Below are 14423 nucleotides of genomic sequence, written 5' to 3' on the forward strand. Positions count from 1 at the left end.
TCTAGGCTTTTAAGTACAAGTGCCTAGTGTTGTATGACTGCCGAGCTATAGCCAAAGCAAAGAACATAATACAATATAAGCTAAAGCTTTTACACGCACAGTATTGCAAGGCGGATTCTCAAACTCTTTTTAACCTATTTACAGACCTCTGGTGTATTGCCTAATAGCCTACTTACTGTTCTCCTTTGCATTTTATGTGGCCTTAAAAACATTTACCCAAATTAATGTGAAGACAAGTGTGAGATATAATATGGAAAAGTGAAGGAAAAAACGGATTTGTCTTGAAGGCAGAAACAACATGCATTTAAAATCACCTGTAGTGATGCGTACTCGCTACGCTGCTTTGAATACTAGTCAAGTGAAATGTATTCAAATTACAACATTCAAATGCATTTCTCAACCACAGCTGATCAGCTGCTTCTAGGCTTATATATTTTAGTGAATTGTTTTTTGGGGGAAAGTGTTAAGCACCAACACATGCATGTTCCGTGTCTACTGGGGAAATTGCCATCTCTAATATTTTAACTAGACAACTTGAATCTCAAGAAATAATAACTAAATTAATTAAAAATTAAATAGATGACTCAATGGTATAGTGCAACAGTGACCAAAGTTTAAGTGCTACAGGAGAGGTGGCATGAACTGCGGTAAGAGTGGAGCCATTTCGTTTGCTAAAAATGCCATGGAGTTGAGAACAACAGTGCTGATGCATTTGATAGGACTGAGGGTTTAACATTACTTGAGGACGATCAATGCAAAGCCACAAAGCTTGGTCCAGATGGCCTGACCGGAGGATTAAGATCAATTCATGTAGCATGTTGAAACAGTCTGCCTTTGACTGGCATTTTAGGTCTCCTACAAGAGCCCGTCCTATTACACAGGGCTTAATCTTCTTTACTTACAGACTAATGTGAAGATGATTTTCCACATGTTTAGAGGATGTACATTTTAGTGAATAGGAAACAATTATGTTTGCCAGTGTAACCAAGTCAACCATGACTAGAGATGCAGAAGTTTAGAACGGAGCAGGATGTTGCAGGCATGGGCGCAATTTATGGTAGGGAAACCATAGTTGGGAATATGGACGCACACGAGGTGCACACACATCTTCTGTGACCGCATTTTACAGGCAGGTGTTCAGCCGGACAAACTTTACAGGAGTCTAGTTGACCAAAATTTCTAATACTGTTAGATTTGAATGAATTCCTAAAATGTTACTTTCAGATTGAGTTCACCCGTCTAGTGAGTGTCAAAAGGTATTAATTAAGCAAGCTGGTCTGTCCGATGGGCAGTGTTTACCAGAGGAAAGCCAGTATCCCAGCGTTAAGCACAGCACATTCACCCGGCAGAGGAGCGTGTTCAGCGGCAGCCTGCTGTCCCTATCCTGCAGCCTGTACTTTCACTTTGTATTTATAAAAGTTTTATTGTATAACAGTTTTATCACTTAATTTCATTTTATTTTAATTCTTATTTGTACTTTCCATTTGTAATGGCGGGAAGGGGTGCAGATGGGTAATGTATGTCATGTCTTTTAAGCTACTGGATGCCTAAAGTTCCTAAAGTATCCATCTCGATCCATCTAAGCCAACATATATGCACATAGCAAGGATAGTTTTTCATTTTGAATGGGGAAACTTTTGTTAAGTTATCGTCACTCAATATGTAAAATCGGGAAACCTCCTAAAAGCTTGATGCTCTCCTTCAAAACAGTGCACCGGAGTAGCTGACCATGAGAAAACCCTTCTTAAAAACACACCAGCAGTCCCTACCATAATACAAAGGTGGGAGAGACAGATAAAAAATAAAGAGGGGGGGGGGATAGAGAGAGAAACACCCTGAAACTGTCATGTCTGCTCTGTATAGCTGGCTGTAAAGACAAGTCGCTTGCTTTTGTCTGCAGGGAGTATGTCTGTTCTGGGACAAGGGCACTCTCGCTCTTTCACTCAGTCTGAGGGGTTTTGCTGCAGCCTAGAGACACAGCAGGCTAATTGACGAGTGCCAGGCTTTGTTTTATCTTGGCAGCCTCACAGCAATGCTGACTTAATGTTGCCAATGGACAGATGGCATGCCACGGTGCTGAATGGCCAGCAAGAGCACCAGACTGACTCTCCATGCAAAAGCTAAGGTCCCTCTGATCTCAAGCCCCTCCCTACCTCTCCTCATTAAGCACTGGGTCCAAAAATTGATAATGCTTACAGAGGTTTGCAATACACTGCAGCTTCGACAGACTGATGCCAGATCCTGCTCAAAACATTCAGACTAACAAAGCCTTGAAAAACCACTTGTGACGTGCCTATCCTCACCAGTTCTTTGTTGCAGCAACAACAGAAAGATTTCACATGAAAGAAACCAAAATTGACATAGATACTAGGTGATTTGGGAGGAGACCTGGGTAACGGACTCACATGTGTGGACTGAGTTCGTAGAAGTTCCTGTTGCGATACTCCTCCACTTTGTCTGGCGTGTAGATGGGCAGGGACCTGTAGGGGTTCATGGAGATCACCACACTGCCAATGTATGTCTGTAGGGAGAAGAAAGAATTAAGCAGTTAGTGGGAATCCACATTTGTGTTTGCTTTACACAGACTGGTCTTAACAACTTGTCTCCCCTCCGTCCATTTGGGTGTTAATTCTTAAGTCGAGGAATTCTGCCTCAGTCAGCTTTTCCCAGTTGGGTAATCTAAATGCATTGTTGAGGCATGCAATGCCTGAAGTGAAACTGAAGGCGCATAGAAACATGGAAAAGTTTACGCAATCTGTGGGCTGGGCAGTAAACAGATTGCAAAGAGGTCAAGGCGGTGAAAGACGTTTTTTTTTTAGTAAGTGTCCCTGTGTGCACGTAATCATGCTGCCATATGCCTGACGGGACTAGAATAAAATGAAAATCTTAAAAATAAAAAGACAACTAGGTTATACGCTTCCCATCAAAAACACTGTGGCATTAGTCAACTACATCATATGTAATTCAAATGCAAGATCTCTAACATATCAGCATTGGGGTTTTAATCAAACATCAGCGAACACAAAAAGCACTGCATCTCTACATCTCTGTTCCACATAAAATTATACTTTTATGTAACATTCACACAGGTCCTGTTCAACAGACAACACTTGTAACCCGCCATCAGTCTTCATTGTCCTCCTACGCTCAAAACAGAGCGCAGAGAGCAAATTCAAAACAACCTGAAACATTCTCTGCTTTCAATGGTAATGGCTGTTGCATAACCCACTCTGACGAGAGTGGAGCACGGCCTTCCCTGTGGCAACAGCACAACCTCCCACAGCCTCTCGTTCAATAACCCACTGGAGGCAAAATTAGGCCTTTTCAAGTGCAGAGGATGGGTGCAAAGGAGACGAGAATGTGCAATATAAACTAAATGTCACGTGTTAGTGAGGGGGTTCTGTTGCACATTCAAAATAAAATTATAATTCTGCAGATCAATAAGAAAAATCACAACTTTCAATGGACTTCTCTAAAAGATCATTCTCTGGAGCCATGTAACAGCTGTGAACTGAAGACTTTTAACCAAAACAAATGTATAGTCTATAAACAATTAAACAAAAAAATAAACGTACGCGTTAATGTCCTATCAAATGCAGCGCTTTCTTCCACTAATAATGTTTTAAAACGTTTTTATCATGGAGGTTTCTCAGCAATCTTTTGATCGGATTTTGCTAAACGGCACAGTGTCCATCAGCAGAGATCGATAACGTTTGCAGAAACCTTTCATGTTGGCCATGGTAGTTTGTCTCTTTCTTTTGCATTTCTACAGCTGCTGTTGTGCTCATTATGAATTCCATCTGTCCAGTCACTAACATTATAGCTGCTTGGATGATACATCACTTGCTACAAAAATTCATTGTTTTGTTCTTTATCACTTAGTTTTAAATCGCAATGTTGAAAATCCATCAGGAAATCTGTGTACAAGGCAGCATAGACATGACTTCTGTTCATTTAAAGATTGGCAGGTGATTATGTGAAAAATTGAGACTTGATACAAAAAGGTCTACAGGGAGGCTGAAACTTCAGCAATTTACAAAAAACATGCATCTTGATAGCTTCCCTGGTCTAAGTACACTTAGAATGAATTCAGGATAAAGATTGAAACAGATCTTCCGGCTACTGTGTTGGTGTAAAGGAGAAGAGGGCATTAGTCATGCAAATCACAATGCAAAGCTAATGTGTAAAACAAAGAGGGCTTCAGGAATTAAATAAACATGCAAGAAACACTAATGGATTCTAAGTAAAAGATAAAGAGTCAGACATAGGAAGCAGGGCATCGTTAACAGGGCCATTTTCTCCCCCCTCTGATATTCCACAGAGTTATTAGATACATGATGTGCTGTCCCTCTGGAAAACAAAGCCATGTTTCTTCTGCTGCGAGCTGTCATATGATAGTTTGGGGTGGGGGTTGGGGCCATTTGTAAGGAATGATGCCACATGAGGGAAAAATACATTCACATGCAAGAGCTGTACACCACAGAGTCATTGGATAAGTATAGGCTTCAGTGCTTCTCCTGGTCATCACTTTCGAGGTACAGCTTATGCCACCAGAAAGCTTCCATTATAGACTTCGAACCATGTGATTTACCTTTCCATGAAGATGTCATTTCTACTTTCACTTCAGAGGCAGTCAGTACTTCAGTAAAAGGATTTTGCACATCTTGGAGGAACGATATTATACAACTTTTTTTTTTTTTTTTTTTTTTTTTAAAGACACAACTCTGCTTGTTTAACTAGTTCCACAACATCTAGGTCAGCACCACAGGAAATAAAAAAACTCTGCACTTAAGAGTTTAGGACAGAAGATTGAGGGCATATGAAATGTGAAAACAGCATTCCCATTCCTCAGCAGGATGTGGGATGCATCTAGGCAAAAAAAAAATCCAGCGCGCTGCTAAGGAAATCATCGTGATATGAGGTGACATCATTCCTTTAGCCCTGCGAGCCAACAGCAACCAGAGCAGCGCTGTAATCATGTTGGCTGACGTCAAGAGCAGCCAACCTGCAGAGAAGAATCCACAGCACAAAGCCAGGAACCAATGCAGGGATGATAGTTCAACAACCATTTTTCTTGTAGAGCCAGCCAGCCTGTCTGTCCCTTCTCGTCTCTGAGCTCTGGATTTCATGCCTCACTTAAAAGGAGGCATCATCTACATTCCTTGGTGATGTGATTTATTGGTTTGTTACTGTGTATCACTTCTGTGGCCAAGACTAAAATTAGTGAGGGAATAAAACAATAAGTTCTGAAAAGTATCTGCACGTTTCCTTAAGGAAGTCATGTATATTGACTTTGGAAGCTTGGACGGGCAGAAGATTCAAATACAACTAAATAACTGTCACACTGAGGTCGGGTTATACGGATACAATCAACGGTAGACTTACGTAGATCTCATTGTGGTCAAAGCGGTTCCTCAGGTTCTCGATGAACGAGTCTTCAGACAGGGGTTCTAGGAGGACCATGTCGCCAACCCCTATCATGTTGTCTAGAAGTGACGTCTTCACCTCCATTTTGGCTGCAGGTGTCGCCCCCTGCACAGAAACGCAGAGGAAGGAAAAGAGGCATCACATATACTGTAAAAAAAAAAAAAAACACTAGTGCGAGACAGCAACATTTCTATGAGTGATTCGTTTGCACAGATTAATGAAGCACAGGCACTTGAGTGGTGAGATTTTGCATCATCATGCCAATTGTCAGTTGGAAGCAGTAATTCGCTGACAAACGTAATAAAGAGCCAGCAAAGTCAGTGTTGAAGACAACTGCCAGCAACCCTACACTGGAGTAACACTGCATGACTAAAAATGCATTTATTATTTTTTTTTAGCAGCTTTGCATGCATTTTATGAGGAATAAAATGCACATAACTCATTTGTTAGACTACACGCTATGCGTTTTGGTGAGAAACGCTGGTTCAAGGAATGTAACACTTCTTTACACTCATAAGGCCATTATTTTACATTTGTTGTCCATTATTTGTGCGGTCTCTGGCAAGGCTTTTAAGAGGCATTATCTGATCGAAAAATAAACAGCCCTAAAATTAGCCAATGCAAATAAACTCCGGGGTGAACATGTTTGTACAGCAGTGGTTTGACTCCAGGGGAGGAGCAGGGCCTTTTGATTGGCTATTCAGCCCTGTGGCATGTGAGAATGTCCCATAGGCTGTTACATAACTAAAGAACTTTGCCCATGACCTCTCAGTGTCTGCCCAGCTGGAAACTGCTTCTGTTTTCGGGGTTTCTTACAAGTCAAAGAAATAGCCCCAAAAACAAGGGAACTGCTTCATTGCTTTTCCTGCACCCCTCTTGCTTGTTGCAGCGACATAATATTTGTGGCCGGTAAAGGATCTGGGCTGGAGTCACCATGACAAAGACACTGCTGGGGATGGCAGTTTTCAGTCCAGTGTTGCCTCCCGTCTCCTTTGGGACAGTAATCCCAATGCTATAGGGCTGGAGATAAAAGAGGGGCCTAGGATACATTCAGAGCCTTGATACAGGGCTTTGCTGCACTAAAAACCAAATGTCTGCTGTTGTGACAGGCTCACCACAACAGGCTAATAGATGAAGCCATGTCGTCATCTTTTGTTCACTGCTCTGTAACAATGTCGTTCATTTGCATATTCAGAAACAGAAACAGGCTGGTACAGAATACAATATGGCAAAGCTACATAACTACAATGCACTGATGCTTTAGATATGCTTTTCAATAAATAAAAGCAGGGATGTGATGAGAATTTGACCCAAGATGACCCAAAACCCCCGAATGGATGGCACTGTGGGTAAGAGCTGATAATGCAGACACAGATGTGGCGTGTGAAGTTTTTGTCTGAGGGATTAAACAACTGGATCAGAGGATAATGCAGTATGTGATCTGAACAATTGGCAGACAGCCAAAACAGGACGACTCGCCGCTCCAATATTTCAGCACAAAACCCCTTACTTTGTCGCCAAGACATAACCCCTTTATCAGCTGTCAAAAATCGACTTATAGCAGCAACTTCGGAGCAGCATGACATTCCTGAAAAAAGAAGAAAAAAAAACGATTCCCTGCGCAGACTTCCACTTCACTTTTCTCCTGGCTTCTGTTCCCCTGCAGGGCACAATGTTATTGGCTCATAAAGAAGTTGCCCGGCTCTTAGCAGGAGGCAAGACTCAAGTTCCAAAACCTCTCACTCTCCGCATGAAAACAAATCTTAAAAAAAAAATAAAGTGGGCCAAGACAGAGGGGGAAGAATGTTGAAGAATGATGGATGTTCTATTGCAATTAAGACGTTTTGCAAAAGGGCTGTAACGATGTTGACTCAGAGGCATGTGCAAAGCAAGGGGGGGGAAATAGCTGCTTACTTGTCAACTTACGGTTTCAGTGAGGTCTGTTACTTTGTGCCCGACGGCTAGTGCAATGTGCCGGTCTGATGGCATGGTGCCCAACATTCTCAGCGACGGCTCATGTCTACCAGCTGCTTTAGTTGTCTGCAATGCAGTTTTGAATGAAGTCATTTCCTTTACACATAGCTGCAGATTTTCTGGAGGGATGAAACAGCAATCACCTGCTCTGTGCTCTCACATCATATGTTGTCTGCAGTGCTTCATCATAGTGCTGCTGCTGTGCTACAGCCTCTCAGGTGTTTGTAACATTAGCTTAAAGAGACTCCTAGAGTAGGAATGGGGACCATAAGAAAATTTCATGTCATGAGTATCCTGGCCATAATTGAGATTCCTAATATTAAACCCAGATAATCATCCCAATATGCTTAAAACTCCTAAAATGGCACTGAACCTAATGCAGGCATCACTGTAACTTACATTTAGTTTAGAAACTATTATTTTCTAATGCATCAAAGATAGGACCCACATCTTAATACAGTGATCATAATTCATAATCCCTCAGTGTTTCCTCGTGATCTGCGACAAAATCCTATATCCTCCCATCCTTATCCTAGAATTAATCAAACATAACTTATACAGCCTAACTTGCAAGTAAATATACTCAAATGCACAAACAATTCATGACCCTGGTTGGATACTGGCCATCCAGAGCATGATCGCATGATAATGAATGCATCAGCCCGCCATAATCAATATTGGTCAAACTAATTACTACAAAGTTAAGTACCCAGCTACTGCAAACTTACTGACAGACAGTAAGTGCATAGACATGCTACAGTGAAAGTGCTGAGTCTAGTCTGCTGTGCACAAACAGGAGTTTAAAAGGAAAAAGCCTCCTCCTCAGTGAAAACAGATGCTGAAGCCCCTAATGTCCTGGGGGGAGGGGGACGACGACGACACAGTGTGTGACCATGTAGTCCGAGTGTCTGTGCAACACTGACCAACATCATGTTGCATCCGTCTGCAGCCTGGTTGAAGCGTGCCCTCAGCTGATAACCCACTACCCCAGATTTGGCAGCCAGTGACACAATCCCATTAATAAGAGTGGCTGCCTGATGGTAACTGGTGTCCAAACAGGGGAGAAAACCTGACAGCCTTGATTAAACTCAGGGATTATCCTCACAGCAGAGATGAGAAATATGATCAGTCTGTTACTAAAAACAGATTTGCCTCAATGCACATATGGAGGACAAAGAAACTCCAAGTGATTGTGACTTTAGATGGGCATTTTCAAATTCACTCATTTTATCCATCTAAACCAAAGTGACCCTAGTATGAACCTTTGACAAATGACACTTAGAAAATAGATTACAAGTATCCCGCTGATGCAAAAATGCATCAGAGATTGATTAAATCTCTCTGATGCATGTTTAAGAGGTAAGCATCACATGTGCCCACATGGTTTAGCTGCCATCACTCTCAAATCTAAAATGGCATTGATGAAGTGATGTAGCAAAACGTATGGTCAGATACCCTTATCTGGATGCAGGTCATCTTTTATGAGTGTGCTCTCCACAACCTGACTGGCACACAGCCCGTGTGTGGCAGATGGGAGTTTACACATCATTTACATTTGGCAGATGAAATGCTGACCTTACGCATTAAAAACATTAGACTGTTAAAATAGCCACCTTTCATATGGCTGGGTCTGAAAAGACTTTCAGGAGGATTCCATATTAATTACTTTTTCCTAGGACTTCCTGGTACAACTCTGCCATAAGTCATCATTTGCCATTAGCAATAACAATTCAACTGTGCTGCTGGCACTAAAACAGCACCTCCCCACATCCCCTCCCCCTCCCCCTCCCCCCCACCTTGATGTCATGCAATGTGCAGCATGCTGGAAAAATCAACTGGAGTTCACCTTGAATGTCGAGAAGGACGCTACGGAGTCCGTTTTGATCCTGCATACAGTACAACTCACAGAATTGAATTTCAAATTAGAGTTTGATCTATAATGCCCATAGATTAAAGTGCTGTATTTAGAAGAGCCAAGTTCAACATGCATAACAAAACACGAGTGAGAGGTTTAATGTAAAGGGGACCTGGGATTTCAATGCATGTCACCAGCAATATTATGGGACACACTTTGCTTCCTGCCGCTGACATTGACCTAGATTTCCCAGTCAGATCGAGCTACGAGGACAACATGAAAAAAACACCATTAAATGTACATACATTATTAACAGGCCTTAGAACGAGCCCACGTGTTCTTTTCTGTCACTCGACCAAAGGTCAACGGCCAAGCGGGCATTCAAACGCACATTAAGTAGCGAGAATACAAAAAAAAAGCGAATAAACCAGCTCGTATACTTGTTAGGATGCATGTGCTTTATTAAAAGTCAAGCAAATCAGAGCAGCTATTAATTTTGAAATGGTCAATATAGTCATCGTGATTAATAAAGCAAGCTTACAGTCTTAACCCTACAATGACATGTGGTCTGTGAAAGGGCATCGTGTGAGCTACACCGAGATGATTGCCGTCATTCTACCTTGAGAGCCGTTGTTTGAGAACAAAGAGGGCGGCTATGTGCAAACAAATGATAATTAAACCTATTATGCAGCGTATTGGTCTGTAAAATTCCCAGCAGATCAAGATGGCCTTGTCGGGGGGGCAGGAGAGTCACAACATCACAGGCTTCTGGCAATAATGGAGATTAAAGCCCTCCATAATGGAGCAGCAGCAGGGCATGGGGCTGTGCCAAAGAGCAGGCCGGAACAGAGAGGACAGAGGTTTAGAGGCGTAGAATGTGAGCTGCTGCCTGACAAAGTGACCTGGAATCCAGAGTCCTCAACACCGCTCCAGGTGCAGATCTGTGCGAGAGTGTGTGAGCAAATGCTGGTACGCGGACAAACTGGCACTCCACTTGTCTGTCCACTAAAAGACTGAACCAACTCAAAAAAATAAAAACTTTGCTGAACAACTTGCTCTTAACGACTGCGAGTCCAATGGAGTTTTAATGCCACGCAACCTTCCAGCCTGGTTAAACATAAACCTGTAGCCCAAACAAACGCTTTATTTACAATACAGCTCAAACAGCAGGGAGGCTGGAATATTTGCAAAACATGAGCCTCCAGCTAACAATCAAAATGACAAAAGGATCAAACAACCATAAAATAATTAATCCACCAAGCATGCAAACCCAGGATTCCAGATGACCGATAGGAACAACCGTCTGGCGTGTTAGCTTTATAAACATTTAAATAAAAAAGGCCCTGAAGACACATTTTCTTTATTTGCTTCTTACAATGAACAATTGGGTCCTACATGATCACACAAATGACCTGCCAAAGTTGGAACAGTTCTGAGTGAGACATTTCTGTATTTGGGTTTTTTGTCTCTGCTTCGCACTGAGTTGAGCAGTTTTGAATTGTAAAGGCCTGATCACATCCTGTTTAATAATCGTCTCCAAACAATTCATATTTTATGGGGGAGGTTAAATAAATAAAAGTTGATTGCACGCTACACAGCTTCTAAGCTACGATACCTTCATCCATTTTGGACTTTCTGGCTGTTGAGTTGAAAACGTATGGGGAAAATTCAATCTTTACTTTGTTCTTCATATATTTTAACAAATGGAGCAGATTAATGTTTGTCATTCCCCCTTCTCTTCATATGCAATTGGGAATAAATGTGCTAAACATCCCATACGCATACTTATTACCCTCTGTAGTATAAACACACTGCAAAAACCAAGAGTGATTCATACATAATGTTTGGCCAGGTGAAAGCTATGAGCCTTCACCACTGATGTTAACTTGCGTCATAAAGCAGGTGGCAGGTAACTTAGCACTGGGCACCTTTTCACACTCGCAGCTCCAAATGGCAATGCAACGGTTTCCTGTAAAATGTCATTACCTACGGAACATAAAGCATGCTCATATATATATATATATATATATATATATATATATATATATATATATATATATATATATATATATATATATATATATATATATATATATATATATATATATATATATATATATATATATATATATATATATATATATATATATATATATATATATATATATATATATATATATATATATATATATATATATATATATATATATATATATATATATATATATATATATATATATATATATATGCAGACAGTCCACTTGTAAAGCTTTAAACAAAAGGGGAGAGATATGGTGGAGTTTTATATAAAAACCCTGCCACTAGACTTTCTAGCTTGCACGATTAATATGGTAACGATCCTCTTTCTGATCCTCAGGGTCCAATCTGTTGCACTTTAGGAGTAACAATAGCTCTAAAGTGGCCTAACAACTATCACATAAATGCACACAGGAGAACCCTGGAAGATTACAATTTTTTCACTATATTATAGTACATGACTACACCTAAATGTTCCCCAGACTGCTTAGCATTAGCAGCTTTGGCGTCGTCTGCACAACATGCAGTCAGACACTTGGTCTGGCTCGGTTTGTGAATGGGGAAAGCAGCTGTATTGGACTTAAAGCAACAGTGAGCCAAATGATAATGTACATGGTTATTACTCTAGCTCCAGTGGGAGACTAAGGACGTAAAGTTTAAGTTGAATGGGTGGAAAATGTTCCGAGTCAAACAGCGCAGGGGAAAGTTTTTGTTATGATAGTGGACTTGAAGACATTAACGACAATTCTGCGATTTGCACCCTTTCAACTCCAAAAGTTAACATTTAGCAACAGAAGAAAACAAGTTGATGAGGCTACGCATCATTGACAGCACTTTGGATGCTTCCTGGCTTCAGAAAGTCCTCCTGTAACAGAGACTGCTGAAGGCTTTTGATGGTCCAGTCAGTGAAGTTGCTCTTCTGTTGATGCAGGGCTGACACAAGATGCACGCCTCACTACGCTAAGCTGCACGGGCAGACAAGTGCAAACACCATTCATCACCATGGTAGTGGCTGGGGGACTTTGGTCCCACACACACACACACCAAAAAGAGGCAACTTTTTAAAGCGGCCCGGCCAACAAGCTCACACTGGGGAGAGCTACTAGAGAAGCCAACGGTCCCACACACTGACGCCTTCCAAGTCTGAGCTAAACGGTTGTTACTTTTTCCAGGGGAGTCTGTGAGACTCTGAAGGCTTACCACACCACACTCTACCTTTCACAGTCATCTTACATCACTGTTTGTTTGATCAGTGCGGCCGGGTAATAAAGTTCCCATCTGGCTTCCCAACTGAGACTCTCTGGCCCACAGAGGCGGGACATATTTGTGGAAAACCACAGAGAGAAAGACATTATCATTAAGAAAGAAAAGAAGAAATCTTATCTGATCCTTTTGGAATTGTAAATTCACAAATTGAATTAAGAGTTGAAAAACTGCAGGATTTAAAAAAGTAGTGCCAAGCATCATTCTTCCATCAAAAGACAAGCTAGAACATTTACAAGACTGCGAGTGTGTGACATTTCCACTCAATTCATGTTTTCGATCAATTATGGCACAATAGTTCAGGAACATGAATATTTATAAACTGGAAAGCTTTAAAGTGTTGAAATTTTGGATTGAACTGCTGAATGCTAAGAAAAAAAACGTCACGGTAAAACCTGTGTTTAGACTATGTACAATCAGCAGTTTCTGCAGGCCTTGACAACATATAACAGTTGCTGTTTCCAATTACAAAACGCAGACACATTCAAAAACCTTACCATCACCCATGGTGATTTTACAGCAGCATTTCTTTAATGGTATAATGATTTATTCTATTCTCATCTAATGCGACCAGTGTGTATTTTAAAACGGTTGTGTAATGTAGCTTTTTCCTACATCTACGACAGTTTTTCTTCCCATAAAAGACATTCCTCTCCTTCTTTGATTGTATAAGTTCCCACAGGGGATCCCTGCAGAAATAAAGCAGGTCAACTCCGACAAGAAGGAACTTTGGGAGGTTTCTCAGGGAGGTGAATAGTTTTATTCATGCGGTCCACACTGAGCAGTAATTTATTCCTGTCAGCAGAATTACGATTTTTTTTTCAAACTAAGGGGGCGTTAGTGGAGGGTAAACCCACCTTCAATCAGTTTAAAACTGACTGATCTTTTTCTTCCTGCAAGTGTAACCACAGATAATAGGGCACGTAATGTAAGGATATAATCTTAATGAAATAGGATGGTTTTACTTGGAAAGATCCCAACATGGAGGTCAGAGTGTACGCTCTTCATGTAAGCTCAACTGACACAAACGAGCTTTTCATTCAAACAATACTTGTAACTTCTGTGCTGATATTAGTTTTGCCGTTATTGAGCAGTCCATCACAGTGCCATCTAAAAAAAAAAAAAATACGGGATGAGTTTTAAAAGTTAACACATCTGCTGCTGTCCTCTGCGTCCGGAGTCTGCAGTGGTTCGACTGAATGACAAAGATGGTGCTTATACCCGCACATGTATGCAATTAGCGACCACACTTTTTATTAGCATTGCTTACATGAGCCTTGGTTTAGGTTAAGAAAGAGACAAACAGTGAAACTAAACTCGGGCACACTAAAGCCTACAACTTTTATCCTCTAATTATTAAAAATCCGTCCACAAAGAAAAAGAAAGATAAACAAAAAAAAATCCCAACCCCCTCCAGCACGAAAGTGAGGAGGAATGAATGAGTTGGGAAAGCAGATGGTCTAAAGACAATGCAAAAGTTAACTTTGGAGAAAAGTTGCAGCGAGTGTAACAAATGTGACCCAAACGATAAGAAAGGACTCGCAGTTGATACATGTTCATCACCTCGCCAAGAAGTAACAGAAGATGTCAAACTTGCCTCTTTATCTCTGCAAGAATTGCTCCCTCTCGTCCTAAATCCACTCTACGGACAAAAGTAGGATCCCAGAGGTGATTCTCCAAAGTCTGGAGTGGCTCCTGAAGCCCTTCCCCGCTTGCCTTTAGTTTAGGTCGTGTCTGCTGTGCTGGGTGAGGGTGAACGTGGCTCTCATCTGGATCTCAGCACTTTGAATGGAGCTCTGGATGGACGCGCAGGGTCCGCCGGGCGTAGGGAGTGGCTGAAGCGGCGTCTCTGGGCTAGTGTTGGGTC

General features: G+C 41.4%; 1 protein-coding gene across 4 annotated transcripts in view; it reads right to left on the minus strand.

Moving 5' to 3' along the window:
• The window catches only part of myo1b (myosin IB), a 60645-nt gene extending 46222 nt beyond the window's left edge, over positions 1-14423 (minus strand). For 3 of the 4 annotated variants that reach the window (XM_029459835.1, XM_029459833.1, XM_029459832.1), the window contains exons 1-3: positions 14154-14423; positions 5386-5532; positions 2406-2521 (exon numbers count right to left, since the gene is read on the minus strand). In XM_029459835.1, coding sequence (XP_029315695.1) covers positions 2406-2521; positions 5386-5511 — 242 coding nt within the window. In that variant the 5' untranslated portion in view covers positions 5512-5532; positions 14154-14423. The remainder of the gene's footprint in view (positions 1-2405; positions 2522-5385; positions 5533-14153) is intronic. The other variant, XM_029459834.1, reaches the window with a different exon arrangement.

Source organism: Cottoperca gobio, chromosome 21 (assembly GCF_900634415.1).
Source record: "Cottoperca gobio chromosome 21, fCotGob3.1, whole genome shotgun sequence".
Classification (NCBI taxonomy): Eukaryota; Metazoa; Chordata; class Actinopteri; order Perciformes; family Bovichtidae; genus Cottoperca; species Cottoperca gobio.